Below are 20,294 nucleotides of genomic sequence, written 5' to 3'. Positions count from 1 at the left end.
TTTTAGTATTACATAGAAATTAATTTAATTTAAAAGCATATAGCACTCAAAGATACAAATATATTTTCAGTCAATAAGAAAATTGATTATTCTGAGTGGAAAGGAACGTCGTGCGTCCCGCATTCCTTTCTACGTATCTACGTACAATATTATAAGATAAAAATGTCTGCCCGATTTTCACAGCAGTTATCAATCTATACCTTTATAGTACTTCAATAGATCTTATTTTAAACAATTACATGCAGAGATAGTTAATATTTATCTTAGACTAAATCTGTTTTCAAAATTTTAAAGTTGGCTGCGTCTAACAAAACGAATTTGATGAGTTGATAGTTTCGATGACATTCCAATTTTGACAGTGACAACAATTCGCCGCAGTTAATCGTGACTTTCAAAAATTGTTTTAGCTAAATAATTTGATTCTTACCGCAAAATAATGTAAGTAAATTCATATAATACTTTAATCTTTGTTGAATTACAGTCTTCTTATTTTAATAATAATGTTTTACAAGTATAACCTGTCGCAGATGGCGGTGCAAACAACAATGAAAAATCACGTCCTAAACTAACCGAATAAACTCAAGCTCAATGCTCGATCGTTAACAAATTTCTAACATTTTTCTCATATTCTTTGTTTATACGTGAATCTCAAATCCAGTCCTCATATGAATTTCAGCAGAATGGCGGCATCAGTAGTAAACGCTTACAGTGACCCCTGTATCCCGGAGTGGATGAATGCGCCGCACAGCACTGGTACTTCTATCATGGCTTGCGAGTTCAACGGTGGCGTGGTGATCGGTGCCGACTCCCGCACCACCACCGGCGCGTACATCGCCAACAGAGTGACGGACAAGCTGACCAGGATCACTGACCACATTTACTGCTGCAGATCTGGCTCGGCCGCCGATACTCAAGCTATCGCTGATATTGTTACTTACCATCTGAGTAAGTAGAACAAGTAATTTTGATCAAAAAGTTGTTTGTAATGGCGTAAATCTTGCATATCTTATTAGATGTCAGTAAGCAAGGGCTTCCTAAAACAATATGAAGTTGAGGTTCTTTACAACTTCTTTGCATTTTGTATACTTTGATATTTGAAAATAATTTTGTTTGCTAATGCTCTACAACCATTTTCTTCAGACTTCCACAAGATGGAGCTTGGTGAACAACCCCTTGTTCAGACAGCATCAGCCATTTTCCGTGAACTCTGCTACAACTACCGTGACTCTTTAGTTGCTGGTATTCTGGTTGCTGGCTGGGATAAGAAGAGTGGAGGTATTATGGCTACTGTTTTGTATGTAATGGAAATAATTGATTCTGATATTAACTGAATATCAGAATCATATTAACTGAACTATGCAACTTTACTATTGCTCATTGTCTTTCTTGTGTATAGATTTTATTAACTTTTGTAGTAGAACATTTAATACTTAATAATGGAGATACAATTATTCTTTATGAAGAATGATGTTTGCCATGCTCAGCAGTGTCTATTATTGATACTTACTACATTTGTAAGGTCTTTTCTGCTGCTTGCTTCATGAAAAGCATTGTATTGAGTAATTTATGTAACCCAAAAATATTGTTGTTTTACAGGTCAAATCTACTCAGTTCCAATTGGAGGTATGGTCCAGCGTCAAGCTGTATCTATTGGTGGATCTGGTTCAACTTATGTATATGGTTATGTAGATGCTAACTTCAAGCCCAACATGAGCAAGGAGGAGGCCGTCAAGTTTGTAACCAACACCCTCACGCTAGCTATGCTTCGTGATGGATCATCTGGTGGAGTTGTCAGGCTCGGTGTGATTACAGAGGCGGGAGTAGAACGCTCTGTGATCCTCGGAGACCAGTTGCCTAAATTCTATGAAGGTTAATATTGTATTCGTATTTTTTTAAGGTAAAATAAACTCTGAAAATATTAATTTGTATTTTATTACTTCTTATTTATTCTTTCAATATTCTTTGGATTTAATATTGTGTTTGGACTGATGATGAGCAGCTTTTAGCCAATATAATTATTATGATGACTGATATAGGATTTTTGAGTTTTGCAAGTCAGTTGGTATCGAAGAATATACTATATTTTCAAGATAAAGGACTAAGCAAAATACTATTTAACTTTGGTACTTAATTTTATTATTTACGATATTACATATCATATTCCATGTTCTTACTACATATAACTCATATCATATACAACATTATACATACACAGGTAGAATTACAAAAACTGGTACTAGGCAATCATTCTAAGCTAATGACGTTAGGTGAGGCAAAATTGCAGTGCAATATCATCCTAAAATACATATAGGGTAACTGCATTTAAAATACTGAATCACGGCCATCAACGGCAAAAACTTCAGTGCTTCTATGGTTTTATGTTACATACAGGGTGTGTCCTATAAGTTTAAGTAATAACTCCGAGTTCTTCCATGGTCTCGAGATCTCGCATCAACATCTGTATGGTCTGTTTCGTGCGCGGGAAGAACTCTGCTGTCTCGTCATCCTCGAGAGATGGGCTTTGAGATTCTAGTTCTGTGAATATATAAAAATGTTAAACAATAAACTGAGATTTTGAATAAGGAAGAGACTGAAATTATGCTAATTATGATAAACACGAAACTTTGCAAGTATAGGAAGTTTGTTACTCTTTCACTAAAAACTGCATAATGAATTTCAATGTAACTTTACATCAATATAGGTTATTCATCATAATAACATCGGACACAATTTTAAACATAGGCTGCTTTGTAGGCTTTTGTGAGTTTCACAAAAGATGACAAATTGACTTTGTTCAATATATTGAATGTGTTACACACCTGCGACCTGTGCCTCAATGGACTCAAGCCTGGCATCAATGAGCGCTTGACATCGCTGCACGTGTTTCAGCAACCGCTCTCGACACACGCTGTTCTCTATTGCTGCTTCGGGTTCCGGGGCCGTTATAGGCGCCCTCTGGACTTCTTGCTCTAGAAAATGTCAAGTTATAATTTTAAGCATAGTCGAGTAAGTGGAAGATTTTGTTATAATTATAAGCGCCTGTTGTACAATCACTAATAAGCCCATATCTGGGAGATAAATTGAAAAGTTTGACATTCTTTGTATAAAAAATTCTATCAAGTAATTTAAATAGAACTTATGAGGCGGAGGTGAAACAGGCCCTTAATGTAACAATGGGCAATATAACCCACTAAAGCTGTCCCTCCATGTTAAGCAAGGTGTTTTTTTATGTAGAGTAAATATATATGTCCAACAGTAAGTTAACCAACCTTGTACAGATTTGGCGAGCCTCTCCAACTCCGAAGTGCTTATAGGAAGATCCAAGGATTCTGCACCTGGGCTTGACATGAGGCTGCTCAGCAATGCCTGAGAGCCCATTGCACTATCCCTTTGCATGTACCTAGAGATATAGTTATAACGTATAAGACATATTAAACTAATAAAGCATACATATCTGTCGATCGTGAAATCATTAGTTTTTAAGTAAGAGTTACATATAATTATATATTAAAAATGCGACATATCTGAAAGCCCCTCCTGTGTAGAGACTAGAGCACTGGTCACGACATAATATTATCTTTATATAACAATTTTCTAGCTACAAAGCTGGGCCACATAAAATATGATTTCCGAAATACAACGCACCTGTCTTGGTCGTGATCTTCCGACTGCAATGTGTCCTTAACATCAGCCTGTTTGACGGGCAGGTTCTCTTTATCCACACTGTTGATCACAATGTTCAGATCAGAGTAGTCTGAGTTTAACTTCTCCTGAGTGTATTGAATCTCAGCTTTCTCCCAGTCTTCAGCCCACAGGTACAGTTTTGGATGATCTTTTTTGCTGTTGAAAAAATAGTTATAAGAAAATATTGAATATATTTTTAGTGTTAAAGAAAAAAAATATAGCCTAGACCTTAAAATCAACAAGCAATTGTTTTCCCGATTACCTTGAAGGAATTCAAGTAAAAATGGTCTAATAATGGTAATCTTGTTTATTTCATTGTAACAATGATTTAAATTAATTATCCATTTATAGAAAGTTTGTTGACACTTAGAACCATAGTTGAGACTCACGTGGCGACGTAGTACTTGACCCGGAGCGCATGCAAGGCGTCCTGCAGGCGCAGCAGGTTGCCGGCCAGCTCGTGCGAGCGGCGCAGCGTCTCGCAGGGCCGCGCGCCCGCCAGCGAGCCCTCGAACATGCGCTCCTGCGAGTGCACGAAGCGCAGCGAGCGACGCCCGCGCCGGGGGTTCAGGCAGATGCTGCACGTGTACTTCTCTGGCACCTTGGACACAAATTAGACTAGATATCATAATATGAAAACTGGAATCGTAAAGATTTGGGAAGAGAATGAAGGAAATAAAGTGAGTGTGAAGCGAATGAAAAAAATATGGCAAGAGCATAATTCATTAAACATATTGTGACAACATTTTATTACCTTTTCATAATTAACTAAATGTCACATGAGAACACTCACAAGTATTTTTTTTAATCTTATAGCTTTTAGCTTACCTCGCTCTCGCGCTGTATGTTGTGGCAGAGCGCGTGTTGCCAGCACAGACACAGCTCGCACTGCACCATGAGTCCGTCCTCCTCGCGGAAGCCGCAGTGACAGTTGATGATCTCCTCGCGTTTCATGCGCACCAGCTTGATACGCTCGCCGTCTGCACGAAACAAATCATATACATTACAAATATTTACAGAAGTTGACGTAAGCTTATTTTAATCTGCTCTAGACTGGTTTAGCTGACAAAGGGGAGATTTGGAAAGTTACATTCTGGTAAATTTAACTGAAAAATACTCAAAATCAAGACACTTACTTTCATTATACATGTACTGGTTAGTCGGCGGCTTTGGCTCTTCCACAGTGTCTTGTAGAGTCAAAGGCTTTGTGTCAAACTTGTCCGGGGTCTCAGACCGCGGGAAGCTGGACCTCGTTTCCAGATCAGAATTGATACCGCTCCACTCGTCCTCTTCACTCACAGGCAACTTAGGTGCAAACGCAAATGTCTTCTTCTTCTTTTCACCCTTGCGCTTTTTGTCCAATACAGGCTTGGTCACAGTGTGCGTAGATATCGCACTTTCGAAGTCCAATGTACCTTGTAAAGAGGCGAAACCTGATGGAGACTCCATCGACATCTTGTCCTCAAAGGCCATTTCTTCGATTATGGAGTCAGGTATAATCGGATCAGGGTCGGGGCGTCGCACTGGCAGCAGAACTTTGGGTCTCTTCACAGGTTTGTTGATCAAGGCCTGGCGCAGCTTAGGCGAGTCCTGGCTCTTTGGGATGGGGGGAATGTTTTCAGGTTCTCTAACAGGGGAATGTACTGTAGTGTCAACTTTAAGTTCGTGAACGATTTCTTTAACTTCAGGTTTGGGTTCCTCTCGTTTCGGTGGTCTTGGTATCTTGACTCTGATAATCTTATCGTCCCTGGCACGGGTCGGTGTTTCAACTGTGACCGGCATGGTCCTAGCGTATGCGAGGTCCAACACTTTGGGAGTAGCTCCCATCATCTTTTTCAGTTCACGATGGTAGTGCTTGATATGCATTTGTAAAAGGGTGTTGTTTCGGAAATTCTTAAAGCAGTTCTCAGCGGGACATCGAAGTAAGTTATCGATTATTTGTACTTTTAGTGACCCCACAAATACTGAAATCAGCATGAATTATTAACAGTAAGTATAATGGCAATAAAATAAATAGTTTCACTATTTTACGTTTTAACATACCATATCCGTCTTCCAAAGGTGGAACATCGACGGTAGTGTCAACAGAGGTACTGCTGTCATCAACACTACTAGCGGCGACTGGCGAAGGCACAACGTTTTCCATTTGCAGGACCTACGGGTAAGCAAATTTTGACTATAATTGCTTTATTAACCCGATACTAATGTTTATAAATATGTGTGTTAAAAAATATTTCTAGTCTGTCAATATTTAGCCAAAACATTTTTAGGTCTTATATGAGGTATTGTTAGTTTAGTAGCAGACACTTACATCCGTACGTGGTAGATTAATCTTCTCTTGTTTCGGTTTCTTCTTGGACTTAGCTTCCTTCCTAAGGCTGAGTTTCTTGCGTTTCACCAGCGGGGAGGTACTGCTTAATGTACCAGCCGGTAGCGGCGACGCCGGCCCTTCAGCCGTCCCATCCGGCGTGTATGATATCCAGCCCATACGCCTGGACAACTTCAAGTGGACTCCAAAGTCAGTTAACGCGTAGCTGTACTCTTCAAGGTTCAAACCAGGGTTGTTGTCTAAGTATGTTCGCACTTCGTTCTTAGTGTGGAACCGTCGGTTGTCAGGGCTATTAGAAAAGGCGAGAATAATTAAAAGGGGTAAAGTAAATAAGGTCCTATGGTAATAGATTTTATGTAGTTTTATTGTCACCTGATCAGCACCACATCCCACTTGCCCGCGGAATGTCCAAAACTTCTACGCACCATGTGTTTGGTCCAACCCTCGGGTAGTCTTTTGTCTTCCACCTTTTAATAACAACCATGTTATATACCATTAAATATAAGCTATTATATTTAAAAGTCTACATGTAGTTTACATTAGTTACATTCAAGTACCCTGGCTAATAATTGGCTAATTTAAGAATGGACAAACAACCAAGTTTATGCGCACTAAACTTAGTTAAAACTTGGAGTACGTGAAATAAAAAGTGGACCAACTTTTCAACATTTCTGGATATTCTTTACACAGGATCGTGTACATTACAAATTACGTAAAAATGTATGTACCTGCACACTCCTCCTAGGTAGCGGCGGTTTCCCAGTAGCGTCGTTGGGCGGCTTGACCTCGCACTCGATCTCGCTGACGGTCCCCACGGGCTGGCCGTTCACCCAGCGGCAGCACCACTCGCCGGGCAGCATGAAGCTCTCCGGCAACTCGGTCCCCACCGCCCTCTTATTATATCTCCGCTGGTTCGTCAGCATCTGCTTGCGCATCTCGCTAACCTGCTTCTTCATCATTTCCAACTCGTTTCGTACCTTCTCCACCTGTATTTTGACTTTCTTCTCGCGAAGTAGTTTGAGCTTTTTACCCTTTTTCACTTTAGACAGCTTCTTTGATTTGTCCTTTTCTGGTTTTTCTATGTTCTCAGTGTTTGTTTGAACTTCTTTGACTTCGGTTTTGACCGGTTCGGGTTCCTGTTCTGCTGGTGCCGGTGGAGCTGTAACTTCTTCTTTTGGTTCGGGTTTAGGTGAGCTGGTCTTCTCGGCTTGGTTGATGCCGTCCTCTAGTTTGTTGATGACTTCTTTGATTCTGTCAATTACTTCCTCGTGCTTATTGTCGTCTGGTATTTCGAATTGTTCAAGCACGACCTCTTCTTCTAAAACCTACGATCAAAAATATTAGCGATAAAATCAATAATACAGAAGGATAGATGGGGGAGTCTATAAATAAATATTCAGAATCGTCACTCACTTTCTTTCCTTCAGTGGTTGGCTTTTAAAGAAAACGTCAAGAATAATATTAGCACTCAAAAACTTTAGAATGACTATGATACAGATACAAATTGTCAAATAACTTACCGGATCCTTCCAGTCAACTTTGAGGTCCTCCAGTTCAATAAGATCTTCATTTTTGTCAGGTTCAGAGATTGGATCTTCTTTAACGACGACAGCAGTGTCTTTAACTTCGTGTTCTTTCTTATTTTCTTCGGTTATTTCAGGCTTCACCTCATCGACAACTATTGGTTCAATCTTCTCCGGTTCTTCTTGGTGAAGAGTACCAATGATAGACGCCACCGCATCTATGGCTAAATGTAGTTGTAAAACGAAGATTTAGTGTGTTACAACATGTTTTAGTGTCAAAATTTATGAGGGTTAGAAAATAACTGACCAAAACCTAATTTCGGGCAGCTATAGAAAAGCCTTGTGTTCCTAAAGCATAAGTTCCTAAAATTATAGTAAGGACCAACAGTAATAGCATTAAAATTTCACTTACCAGGCAGATCAGTCTTAGCCTCCAATTTAGATTCACTCTTAAGTTTCAACTTAATTCTCTTCTTGATAGTCCTAGGTTTCCTTTCCACACTTTTTTGGGTACTTTCATTTGGAGTTTTCTGTTTCCTTGAACGTTTCTGTCCTATATTAAATATTTCTTTTATGTTAAGCTTACGTTTCATTTCGCGGCGTTCGCTTTTTGAGCCTAAGTAGTCCCTTGTAGGGTCGAACAAGTGTGTGTGGAAAGCTGGGTACTGTGGGTTAGCAGTACTAGGCCCTGATGCGAATGGGCTTGGGGACACTAGAGCGGCAGTAGCAATGCTTTTTTTCGACCGCAGTTTGTAAAGTCTAGACGTATTGCACGTCCAATGGCACCCATCATCAAATATTATTTCGTATTTACCTGCCAAAAAAAAAAAAAAAAAATATATTTTCTTTTTGGACATTTTTTTTATTTCATTAAAAAAAATGTCTCCCTCAGTAAATTGATTATCATATTTAGCTTCTTCGAATGATTGCTTTCAGGTTTTTCTGTGGGCTGTACAGAAAAAGCTAGAAGCAATCATAATTATATTTTCTTAGCCAAGACCTTGCACAGCGGGTAAATAATACACACTGGGCAACAACATCATACATACAAAAATAAACAAAAAAATACGTAAACTATGTACAAACCAGGGATGTTGCGAACATTCGCATCTGCATCCGCAAATGCGGAACATCCGCATTGTTTTGGACATCTGCATCTGCTTCCGCATCCGCATTAATCAATGCGAATGTTCATGCGGATGCGAATATTATACAAGTAGCGACAAGAAAGAAACTGGGCGGGGCCGGTGATTGACGCGTGCCGGTCGCACGTGACAATAACCAATGGGAGCGAAGAAATTAGTGACAAGATTCGACACGTTTGTATGTTTTCGCTAGTGCATCATTTGTTTGTTCCTTGCAAGTGCAAGTGAATAAATACGTGTTTGTTTGCGTTGTGAAGTGAAAGTGAACTACTTATCGTATCATAAAGATAAATAGGTATTTTTAATGTTATTGTGATACAGTGTGTAAATAAGAAGAGTTTACAAGAAAACTTTATATTATTTAAGACTAATATTCATAAGATCACAGGGTAACTTCTATTATATTACGCCGGTAATACGTTTTATTGTAGGAAAAAATATCGTTTTATGACGAAATTCGTTATTTTTCCAGTGTGATTCCCGTTATTGATAGTTTATCTAACTATTTAGTCAACAATGTCACCACCGATCAAAAGTAATGTATGGGATTATTTTGAACCAAATAAAGAAGACCAGGATAAAGCTAATTGTAAAATATGCAAAAAAAGCTACTCTCGCAAGGGCCGCACCACGTCGTCTTTAAAAAACCATCTTAAGTCGATGCACTCAGAAGAATTTTCTACATTTGAGAACATTAGTAAAGAAAAAAAATTACAACAGATGAAATCTGACGCAAGTAAGTTTCATAATTAATAGTTTTAATTAATTAATATTTACTTGAGGCATTGTTTGGTTAGTTTAATAAAAGAATAGTTTTAGTTGTGGTTTATTGGCTAAGTTTCCACTCAATATTATAGTTATTTGCTGTCATATAAAACGTCAGTTGTAAAAAGACTAATATATGTAATTCATTTATCTACTTCTTTATTGTTTCAAAATAAAACAACCTGTACATAAATGTATATTTTTAATATGATATTAAAATATGAATAGTGAATTACTTAACTCAAAAACTATTCGGCTGATTGCAAAAATTTTATCACTATCAAAAAGTGTACCTTTTCTTTTTAGTGTAGTTTAGCTTCACGCTATATTTAATGTTAATGCCAGAAAACATTAGGGATCCTTCCTTCTTATAAATATTTATAAGGAATAAACTCCTTTTATTTTTATTTTTTGCAATATAAGTTGGACATTTGATTTTGAAAGTTATTTACAAAAATATATAGAAAGGTTTTCTGGTGTTTTAAAATGTCCTCACTTTTTAATTACTTTTAAGTAAATAGTTTTTTACAACGAAAATTTTTATTTATTTGTGTATTTTTCAGATAAAGTTACCACTCCTCTGCAAGAATCAAAGAAACAACTTTCATTAGAGGAAGTGGTTCTAAAAGAAAAGAAGTGGGACGTCAATAACTTGAATTCTAAAAAAATTGATAAACTCATTGGAGAAATGATTGCACTTCAAAATTTACCGTTTAATTTTGTTGAAGGGCTAGGTTTTCGTAGACTGATGCAAGAATTAGCACCAAGATATAACTTTAGGGGACGCAATTTTTTTACAGATTTTGTATGCAAGGAATTATATAGCAAAGTGGCTCAAAAAGTTAAAGGATTAATCGAAAATTTTGATAACATGTCGTTTACGTCTGACATTTGGTCGGATCCTAGCTCAAACGCTTCTTTGCTTAGCCTGACTTGCCATGGAATTGCAGAAAACTTTGATAGATCATCGATAATATTGAAATGTGAGACATTTGACGGCCGTCACACTGGTGACTTAGTTGCTGAAAAATTCAGTAACATGCTTTCTGAATGGAACATTAAAAAACAACAACTGCATTGCCTAATCAGAGATGAAGGGTCTAATATGAAACGAGCCGCGCGATTAGCAGCATTAAATGATATAGACTGTACTGTTCACAAGATACAACTGGCTATCCGTAGTTGTTTAGGTTCTCAAGAAAACATAAAAATACTAAAACAAAAGTGTAAGAGAATTTCGACCCATTTCAATCACTCTACCATTGCCCAGAAACAACTGCAATCAATTCAGGACAGACTGAATCAACCGCACCTGAAAGTGTTTCAAGATTGTGTAACACGATGGAACAGTACATTCTACATGTTCGAGCGTTTTTCAAAGATAAAGGATGCTCTGAGCCTTTACATGAATGATAATGAAATTGACCCTGTTCTACCAGAAGAATGGAAAATGATTGAAAGTTTCATTCAATTACTGGGACCTTTTGAGGAAGCAACACGGGAACTGAGCAGCTCTTCTGCTCTTATTTCATCTGTGATACCGATAATACAAATGCTTGAAAAAAAAGTTGATGACTATTTAACAAGATCGCAAGAGTTTGATCCGATTCGTCAGGCTGTAACGACTTTGAAAAACGAACTTTCTACAAAGTTTTCTAGCTTGGGAGAAAACAATTTATATACCATCGCTACCTACTTAGATCCTCGCTATAAGCACAAATTTTTCACACCGGTGACTGAAGAAAAGATTAAAGATGACATTATAAAAATGATAAATATTGAGAATGACAATTTTGAATCAGTTAATACCAATGCCAAAAGGGCTAAAATAACTGATTGCATGGAAAATGAAACAGAACAACTAGGACCAGGGACTTCAGGTTTCAACAAAAAGCCATGCTTAAAAAACGACCTGGCTATGATGTTAGATTCGTCGAGTGAAGACGAAAGTCAAGATGAGCCAGAAAATAGTAGCGTTGAAGCTGTATTAAAAAAAGAGTTACTTGCTTACCGTACTAAAAAAAGAATAAATGTGAGTGAAAATCCTTTAAACTGGTGGAGTGTACATCGAGGGGAATTCAAGGTATTATCGCCGATAGTACGAAGATTTTTATCTGCTCCACCGGGCAGTGTTCCTAGCGAACAACTGTTTAGTAGCGCGGGATTAATTTACGAACCTCTGCGTAACAGACTAGAACCAGAAAAGGCGGCAATACTACTCTTCATCAAGTATAATGCTCCTATTTTTAAATTCAACTATTGATATAAAAAACAGAAGGTGTTCAGTTACATTATACATGACTTATATTTTTAACATAAAAATAAGTACTTAATTATGTTTGATTACAATAAAAATGTTAATAATTACGTTGTCATTGTTTTAATTCTTCATGGATAGACTTAATTTACATAATATCTTATACATCCGCATCCGCATCTGCATCCGCGGATGTGAGCCTGCTAAACTCCGCATCCGCATCCGTATCCGCGGATGTGAAAATATCGGCATCTGCAACATCCCTGGTACAAACAAACGCTACAAGACAATAAATAATCAAAACTCACCGTCACCCAAATCCTTTAGCACAGTCGCTACAAACCGCCTATTATCGCGCCACCTAGCGAGGCATCTCTCACCAACTAGGAAGTTCAACTTCTCTTTATCGTTCAACAACTTCAGCTCCTTGGCGTCTTCCTTCAGGTTGGCGATAGGTATAGAGTCTGTCAGACTGTCTTCGGAGCTAGGACCGGGCAGGACAGTTGTCGTGCTGCTACTAGCTGTCGAGGAGTAGCTGAGTGGTCGCAGACGCGGACTGCTAACGCTTATCCATTCGTCGGGTCTAAAATTAAAAATTGTTTATTACTATTAGATAGTAGTGCAACTTCAAGACAAGAAACAACTGACTAGGTTGAGCAAGTATAATTTTTAGCTGTGTTTTTCATGACGATATACCTACGTACAATTCAAAGTTTAAAATTAATCGAAAACTACATTTCTTTAAAAAAAACAGGACCACTTTGTTGCTGTAAAAAGTGTATTCAGTCTTTATTCAATGAATCTAGTAGGTTTTATGTCAAATGACTTATTGATACTGATTTTAAATTAAGGTAAATGAAATGGTTAGTCTGTTGAAATATTGAGTACCGAATAGTATGTACCAATTATTTACATGATCATGAATTACCTACTTATACCTTAAAATATTTTTTTGAACGGTACACATAATCCTCTTTTTTATATACAATGAGCGACTTTCTTTTGATCGAATTGACGAACTTTTTTTATGTACAAACATTAAGAATCAAAATAATAGTGTGCTCTAACTAAAATCAACTGGGACTCGTAATATTGGGTACTATATCAAAATTAGTAAATAAGTAATTTAAACACTAACGCGGACTATTTAAATCACTAAGATTAAAAATAAAAATATATCACCTGTACCTTTTCGCACTACGTAACAATTTATTACGCGTATTATATGAATAAGACATTAAAATAAAACTTTTGAATTAATTGTTTAGGTTATAAATACAGCGAAGCAGAATGGAACATTTTCAAATTACGTAGTAATTACTTAACTTTTTTTTTTCGACACACATTTTTTTTTTTTGCTAGCCAGCATTAATTTTGATTTAAAAAAGGATTTATTAAAAAAAACGCGTCATATAACGAGATATTTTCATGTATGTTTGAACTTTATTTTAATTATTAAAATTATCATGAATTGTGCTAATGATTGTTTTAATACATACCTCTTTTTATCATGTTCATAATGTACGAGCACCTCCATGTCATCATAGTCTACCTCGATAATCTCGGCAGGATGCCAGTCTTCGCTAAAGTCCTTGGCTTCAACTTTAGAACCGACGGACAGCGACATACTGCCGCATCCTACAAAAAATATTATTGGTTTATTAAAATAAGGAATTGAATACACAAGCTATCGTCAATCGTGTGATCGTGTCCTTCTTTCATAGCCATTCAAATCAGAACAAACCATTGAGCAAAGTTTTTATAGTAACTTTTGTGAGGATGATACAGACACCCCGCCGCATCAGCTCAAGATTAAGGACTCCGGTTGGGTCCGGAACTAATCGGGCAATCCCGATAAATACGCGTGATTAAACTGTTGAATCATCTAATTATTGAGTAAAAAGTATTTTCCTTACCTTTTTCTGAAGGACTGAAACTATCTTTGCTTTTGTCATCGCTTTTCCTTGCAATTTCCAATTCCGACTCGTTTATTACCATGTCAATGACACTACTACACACAGAAGCAGTTTCTTCCTGGCTTGGCCTATTACTGACAGTGACATCCCTGTCCTTATTAGACTTTAAATCAACCAATTTCTGAACTTGGATCTCTTTTTCTTGTGCCTCAATAAATTTCTTAATAGCATCCACATTTTCAATTTCACCCCCTTCTTCCGATGTTATTGAATCCATCTCGTCGTCTGATGAGTCAAGGCTCCACGGAAATATGGAAGGTACCGCATCTGAAAGTAACTGTTGTGTCAGCAACTATCATTTATCACTCATTTTGTAGATCATGCAGTGAAATGCAGTGTTTTCTACGAGTGCACCCTAGAAGAATATCAAATGAATTTTCGACTAATTAATTACATTTATCACAACACACAAAATCTTTTTTAAAATATTGACAGCAATGACATAGTATGACAGAATAACAAAAAGATTCAATCTGGTTACAAAAATAAAATAATTTGAATACACATTTAAGTCCACAATTTTTTGCAAATTCAAATAGAGTACAAGTAATAGCTCCTAGAGTGCTCTTAAATTAGCAACTAAATCTACAAAACATTCAGTATGAACAGTAAGTATAATACAAACAACATAAATAAATTATATCTAAAATGTCTACATAAAAAAGTATACAAATCATAATACACTTAAACCATAAACTGATAAAACAAATAATACACGAAGCAAAGGATTATGACCTAACGAATACCTGTTTTCAACATGTACTTAGTATCCTTGTAAATTCGAAAATCATTTTTTAAGAAATGTCGGGAGCAGACAAACTTTGTCTCCGCTGTGTCTGTGTGATTGGTATGTGTTACTTTAATCCATGTACCACATAACGAAATGTTTTTTGGGAACTTGTGGTACGTGACACCCCTGTCCTCCTTTCTTGTGGAACGTGACTTACAGTTGTGTATACAACATTTTTTTACGGCCATCCTAATGTTAATATTTGAATGTGTTAACAATGCACAAACAGCTGAACACTGCTCCTCTGAAGTTCGCACACAACTAGTTGATGGGGGATAATGGAGCGGGACCAGGGCCAACGGATGTATGTGATTGATACTTGAGTTAATTCAATCATTCACTTACATGGGTGATATGATGACATGCTAGTACTAAATTACAATTTCAAACAAGTGTTTTGTGAGTTTATACTATGATTTCTCAATATTTGTTTAGGGTACAAGCAATGAAAACAAATTGTTATAAAACAGGAAGTTTAAACAATTTACTGCAGTTCTGTGTTATATACCTTTCAGGTTAGTTATAGTTATGACAAAGACCCACACTTAAGGATATGTTCAAAGCCAAGCCAGGTGTCACAATGTCTATTGTTTTTTAGTCACTAATGCAAAGTGAAAAAGACTTTTAAAATAATTTTATACTTGTAAAAGATGATGGTAAACCTTAAGATTATGTATTGATTATACTATTGTGCTCATATTTCAAAAGATAAGTATTTAATTAATGATTGTGCTAACTTCAGAGGGGCCAGATTATAAGACTTTAAATTAATGAATTTGAATTAAATTGATACTATATAACAGTCAGTTTTGCCTAAAACTGTAGTACAGGGGGCCGACCGCCACATCTTAAAATAATATTTTTGGTGTGGAAGAAAGATGCTTCTCTAAGCTGTGTATAGGGCTGTCATACTTCCATATCCATAAAAATATTGCTTAAAGAAGTGGTGGTAGATCTTCAGGTGTCATTTCATACTATTGTGCTACTTATACAACAGACTCAATCTATACTTTATTATACCAATTGTGTAAAATCTTATGGATATAAATTTTTGTGTGAATTTTTGTATACCTTTAAGTCTTGTGAGTAGAGCAATGAGAAAATTTTAATAGCTAAGTAACAGAAGCACTATAGTGTGAATTGGGTTTCAAGTTTCTTATGATAATATCCAAATAATGACACCCATCATTTTTAAGATACAATAATACTGAACCCTAGAGAAACTGAAGCTGGATGTATCATTATGCTATAAAAATGGTGAAAGGAGACATTGTGAAGAAACCACACACCTGAGAAAATATCATGGGTGAGTATCACCACTTCAAGAGGCCTACAGGTTGTTTAAACTCAGACACCAGGTTCTACAACCATACAATAGAACAACACAACTAAAACCTTCAAAGTAATAAGTATATGATATGTATAGACATAAACAATGCTATGATTGCTGATATGCTTCCATTAGTATAGAACTCCAACACTAGAATGCTTTAAAATCTATACTAATATATAAAGTTGAAGAGTTTGTTTGTTTGTTTGTTTGTTTGTTTGAACGCGCTAATCTCAGGAACTACTGGTCCAAATTGAAAAAATCTTTTTGTGTTGAATAGACCATTCATCGAGGAAGGCTTTAGGCTATAAACCATCACGCTGCGACTAATAAGAGCGAAGATACAATGGAAAATGTGAAAAAAACAGGGCATATCTTCTACCCACGGGGACGAAGTCGCGGGCAACAGCTAGTGTATTATAACAAAGTAGAAACAATTACATTAACATCATCTATTTAGAAGATTACGTTGTTGATAAAATGGTATGCAAAAGAACGCCATACAATGTATGAAACCATAGATGATTAGCGATTTAATTAGGGATATAATTTAATATTAATGTTAGCGGGTTTTAGTTCAAATGTTATTTCTAGGCTAAAGTATTTATATTGTGACTAATATGTAAAAGTACCAAACTACCAACCTGCTGCGGACTGCGTTTCGATTCAGGCCAAACTATTGATAATAAATAGAAAGTAATCATTCATGGATCTGATAAAATATACACAGTTTATCAATTCCAGGCTGTAAAGAGCAAATAAGATTAAAAAATCATTTCTGAGCTTCTCATAAAAATCAAAACACAAGAAACTCTTGTCAAGACTCGGGCATAGACAACACAACATAGAAGAGCTAAGGGAGGGTCTGGAGGATCAATACCAATCCGAGACCAATAAAATATTATATTAGAACATTTATTTAGGTCAAGAATGTTAAGGTAAAGGACTAAAACTTTATTTATTTTTCTCAGAATTCTAATCAGAAATTTTGCAACAACTTATTAATACTATGCAATAGTTTTTATTACATGAATTAATAGCATTCCTAAAGTCGATGAAACATTCGACTATTTATTAAATTTCGTTAATTCGTTAGTTCGTATGTTTATCAGTTCACTATTATATTTATTGTTCGAGCCCTTTGTGACTTGTTGGTTTGTGAAATTAAAAGACACTATACAAAATTTTAAAACATTGTTACTTGTCTATAGTTGCGTAAAAATCAATACAATTTAAACCAAGATAACTTTGCAGTTGTATTATGTCTTATCATTAGCGTTTCAGTTACACAAACAGTTATGTGGCATGTATTTCTCAGACGTGTGAAAAGGATAGCTTCAAAATAACTTGGTAGTCTCACCTTTTTTCAACGGCAAATAATGTTGGTGCTGCTGTACACGGTACAGGATTGACGTTTGACCTTTATTTATTTTGACGTTTACTATCTTCAACAATGAATGTACGGGAAATTGTTTTGTAAGGAGAAAGTGCATGTATTTCTTCAAGAACATTGATAACTAACGGTATAATTTACCGAGTGCAACATGGATCTAGCGAAATCACTATTTAGTTCCCGTGATCATGAGGGATACGTGGGAAGGGAAGATCATGAACGCAAAATAAGTGCTGCGTTAGCAGATGACGATCCGGAGGATATGATAGACGCTATACGAGGCTTGAATATTGCTGATGAACTGCTGCCAGCACCTGGAGGCCCGTTTTCTGCGCTTACACCTAGCATGGTACCTCAAGATATAATGGCAAAATTGGCACAACCAGAATCTGAAGGCCATGGAGGAGGTCTGCCAGACTACAGATTTGACGAATTCGGATTTTGTGTAGAAGAAGAAGATGAGCCAGAACAAAGTTCGAAAAAGTTATTATCTGATGCATTTGTAGAGGATGATCAACACCGCCTGCAGTGGGAGTTTTATAGTAAAGAAATAAACTTTTCTGAAGGTGATGGAAAACTAGAAAAAACAGATAAGTTACAGAAAATGGTAAAAGATGGTGTCCCACATTCTTTACGTCCTCAGGTATGGATGCATTTATGTGGTGCAAATAAAAAACGAGCGTCTACAGAAATAACCTACCATGAAATCGTTAGAGCATCTAGTGACGATGGTTTGGTAACTAGTAAACAGATTGAAAAAGACTTAGTCCAAATTTTACCAAATAATGTTTGCTTCTCTCACCCTACAAGCACTGGTGTGCCAAGGCTACGCAGAATTTTGAGAGCTTTGGCATGGCTTTACCCTGATATTGGATACTGTCAGGGTACTGGAATGATAGCAGCATCACTTCTACTACTCATGGAAGAAGAAGATGCGTTTTGGATAATGTGCACAACAGTGGAAGATTTATTGCCAGCATCATATTATTCCTCGACATTAATAGGTATCCAAGCTGATCAGAAAGTTTTAAGAAGCCTTATCTCCACATATTTGCCAGGTATTGACCAGGTTTTGAATGCCCATGACATTGAACTCTCACTGATAACCATGCACTGGTTTCTAACATTGTATGCGAATGTAGTGCACATGAAAATATTGCTTCGAATTTGGGATCTGTTTTTCTTGGATGGGTCCTTAGTACTTTTTAAAGTTACCTTGGCTATGCTGAAGATAAAAGAAAATCGTTTTAACGAAATCTCAAATTCCGCTCAGATTTTTAATGCACTCTCGGACATTCCTGGTGAAATTGACGAAGTTGATATTTTGATCAAAACAATTGACGAAGTATGTGGAGACACTTTGAGCCCTACGTTGATCGATACCCATAGAAGGCGACACCTAGCGTATCTGATGGCTGATCAGGGGGCTCTAGTAGGAAATCCTAGTGCAGTACCCAATTTACCAAAGCAACAGCTTCAGAGACGTCAAATAAAAAAAACAAAGTCAGTCATACAGACTATACTTTTTGGAGAAGATAGTAATAATGAAGACGCCGTATCAAAGAACGTTAAACAAACCGAAATATTAGTTGATCTTAGAGAAGCTATCCTGCAAGTAGCTCGACACTTTCTAGCTCTCGAACCACAACTAACGTCAGAGGTTCAATTGACCGCAGACTACACCATGCAAAGTCATGCGGCTGATAGAGAAAGATACGTAAATGTTTCACGAAGTAAAAGAAGACGTGCAAAAGCTTTATTAGATTTTGAACGAAGAGATGGAGATGAATTGGGTTTTAGAAAAAATGACGTCATTGAAGTAATTAGCTCTAGAGATGAACATTGTTGGATCGGAGAATTAAATGGACTGAGAGGCTGGTTCCCTGCCAGATTTGTGAAGTTACTGGACGAAAAAGGCGTCAAGTACAGCAGAGCAGGTGACGATTCAGTCACAGAAAAAGCTGCACATCTAGTCAGAGGAGTTTTAGCTCCCGCATTTAAAAGAGTGCTGTTACATGGCATAAAACGACCCAGCTTCCTAGACGGACCTTGTCATCCATGGCTTTTTATTGAAGAGGCATCGTCGCGTGAAGTTGAAAAAGATTTTAATTCTGTCTATAGCCGCTTAGTCTTGTGTAAAACATACCGTTTAGATGAAGATGGAAAAGTTTTGACCCCTGAGGAGTTATTATACAGATGTGTGCAAGCCATTAATTTATCCCATGACAATGCCCATGCACAAATGGATGTAAAATTACGCACACTAATATGTATGGGGCTTAATGAAGAAGCTTTGCATTTGTGGCTTGAAGTATTATGCTCTTGTGTCGACGTAGTTCAAAAATGGTATCATCCGTGGTCTTTCATAAACTCTCCAGGATGGGTGCAAATTAAATGTGAACTACGAATTTTGTCTCAGTTCGGCTTCAACTTAAATCCTGATTGGGAACTGCCTTTGAAAAAAGATACGCAGAATCAGCCTCTAAAGGAAGGAGTTAGAGATATGCTTGTGAAACATCACTTATTTTCGTGGGACCTATAAATGTTGTTATTATTGTTGTATAGATTTCCATTTGTCTTATGCTGCTGATAAATATGTAAATAATATTATTGTATATTAAACACGCACTATTTGCCTAATCGAAAAATATAATAATTTAAAGCTTACTTCGAGTACTGAATAAATTATAAAAATAATGAAATGTTATGGTTTTATTTCAAAGAAATGAGTTTTCTATATTCGGAATTAAGTAACGATCTGTTATCTGTTATGTATTTTATCGGAAACAGGAAACTACTACTAAAATAGTAAAAATGAAATTTAGCGCTTTGGCAACATTAATGGTAAATTGTGGCGTTCCAGACCTTGTTCGGTGAAGGGTGAACATATTATATTTTTAGCATATTACTTAAAAGAATCACCGTCTTTAGAAGCCTTAAACATGACAAAAGGCGAACATATTAGGTACTTGATCTGTGAAAAATACTTTCCATTTATTAAAAGTATTTTTTCTTAACTATCCAAAAAGTCTTGACCATAGCTACCTGAACATTGATCTGTATAAAACTATTTATAATCTATGCTTAAATGAAGTTTGACAG

At 36.5% G+C, this 20,294-nt stretch overlaps 4 protein-coding genes across 8 annotated transcripts; 3 read left to right on the top strand and 1 right to left on the bottom strand.

The window, feature by feature from the left end:
* The first annotated feature begins 327 nt into the window (after positions 1–327).
* LOC113492907 (proteasome subunit beta type-6) lies at positions 328–1,922 on the top strand. 2 transcript variants are annotated; one of them, XM_026870631.1, is made up of 4 exons: positions 328–438; positions 677–945; positions 1,141–1,275; positions 1,597–1,922. In XM_026870631.1, exons 2-4 carry the CDS (start codon positions 681–683, stop codon positions 1,872–1,874), a joined length of 678 nt encoding a protein of 225 aa, XP_026726432.1. In that variant the 5' UTR covers positions 328–438; positions 677–680; the 3' UTR covers positions 1,875–1,922. The 2 variants fall into 2 exon arrangements, with proteins under 2 accessions (XP_026726432.1, XP_026726433.1); XM_026870632.1 differs by having other exon boundaries at positions 335–438; positions 680–945.
* Positions 1,923–2,113: 191 nt separating this feature from the next.
* Positions 2,114–16,648, bottom strand: LOC113492901. 4 transcript variants are annotated; one of them, XM_026870621.1, is made up of 18 exons: positions 16,444–16,648; positions 14,426–14,658; positions 13,620–13,946; positions 13,203–13,341; positions 12,012–12,286; positions 7,949–8,089; positions 7,534–7,760; positions 6,742–7,338; positions 6,386–6,480; positions 5,996–6,302; positions 5,728–5,839; positions 4,821–5,648; positions 4,513–4,664; positions 4,074–4,285; positions 3,646–3,840; positions 3,270–3,400; positions 2,820–2,969; positions 2,114–2,535 (listed from the first exon to the last, which is right to left on the bottom strand). In XM_026870621.1, the coding sequence occupies exons 2-18, from the start codon at positions 14,655–14,657 to the stop codon at positions 2,408–2,410; spliced, it is 4,248 nt and encodes a 1,415-aa protein (XP_026726422.1). In that variant the 5' UTR covers position 14,658; positions 16,444–16,648; the 3' UTR covers positions 2,114–2,407. The 4 variants fall into 4 exon arrangements, with proteins under 4 accessions (XP_026726422.1, XP_026726421.1, XP_026726423.1 ...); XM_026870620.1 differs by having other exon boundaries at positions 7,949–8,350; positions 16,444–16,647; XM_026870622.1 differs by lacking the exon at positions 14,426–14,658 and having other exon boundaries at positions 7,949–8,350; positions 16,444–16,647.
* LOC113492904 (zinc finger BED domain-containing protein 4-like) lies at positions 8,371–11,816 on the top strand. Its single transcript, XM_026870627.1, has 3 exons — positions 8,371–9,070; positions 9,154–9,417; positions 10,010–11,816. The coding sequence occupies exons 2-3, from the start codon at positions 9,198–9,200 to the stop codon at positions 11,707–11,709; spliced, it is 1,920 nt and encodes a 639-aa protein (XP_026726428.1). The 5' UTR covers positions 8,371–9,070; positions 9,154–9,197; the 3' UTR covers positions 11,710–11,816.
* A 418-nt stretch (positions 16,649–17,066) lies between the features above and the next one.
* On the top strand, positions 17,067–19,894 carry LOC113492903 (small G protein signaling modulator 3 homolog). Its single transcript, XM_026870626.1, has one exon. It carries the CDS (start codon positions 17,344–17,346, stop codon positions 19,732–19,734), a length of 2,391 nt encoding a protein of 796 aa, XP_026726427.1. The 5' UTR covers positions 17,067–17,343; the 3' UTR covers positions 19,735–19,894.
* Positions 19,895–20,294: the final 400 nt, after the last annotated feature.

Source organism: Trichoplusia ni, chromosome 4, assembly GCF_003590095.1.
Source record: "Trichoplusia ni isolate ovarian cell line Hi5 chromosome 4, tn1, whole genome shotgun sequence".
NCBI classification, from domain to species: domain Eukaryota; kingdom Metazoa; phylum Arthropoda; class Insecta; order Lepidoptera; family Noctuidae; genus Trichoplusia; species Trichoplusia ni.
The sequence above is the reverse complement of the archived record's forward strand: the minus strand, read 5'-3'. Positions and strand labels throughout refer to the sequence as shown.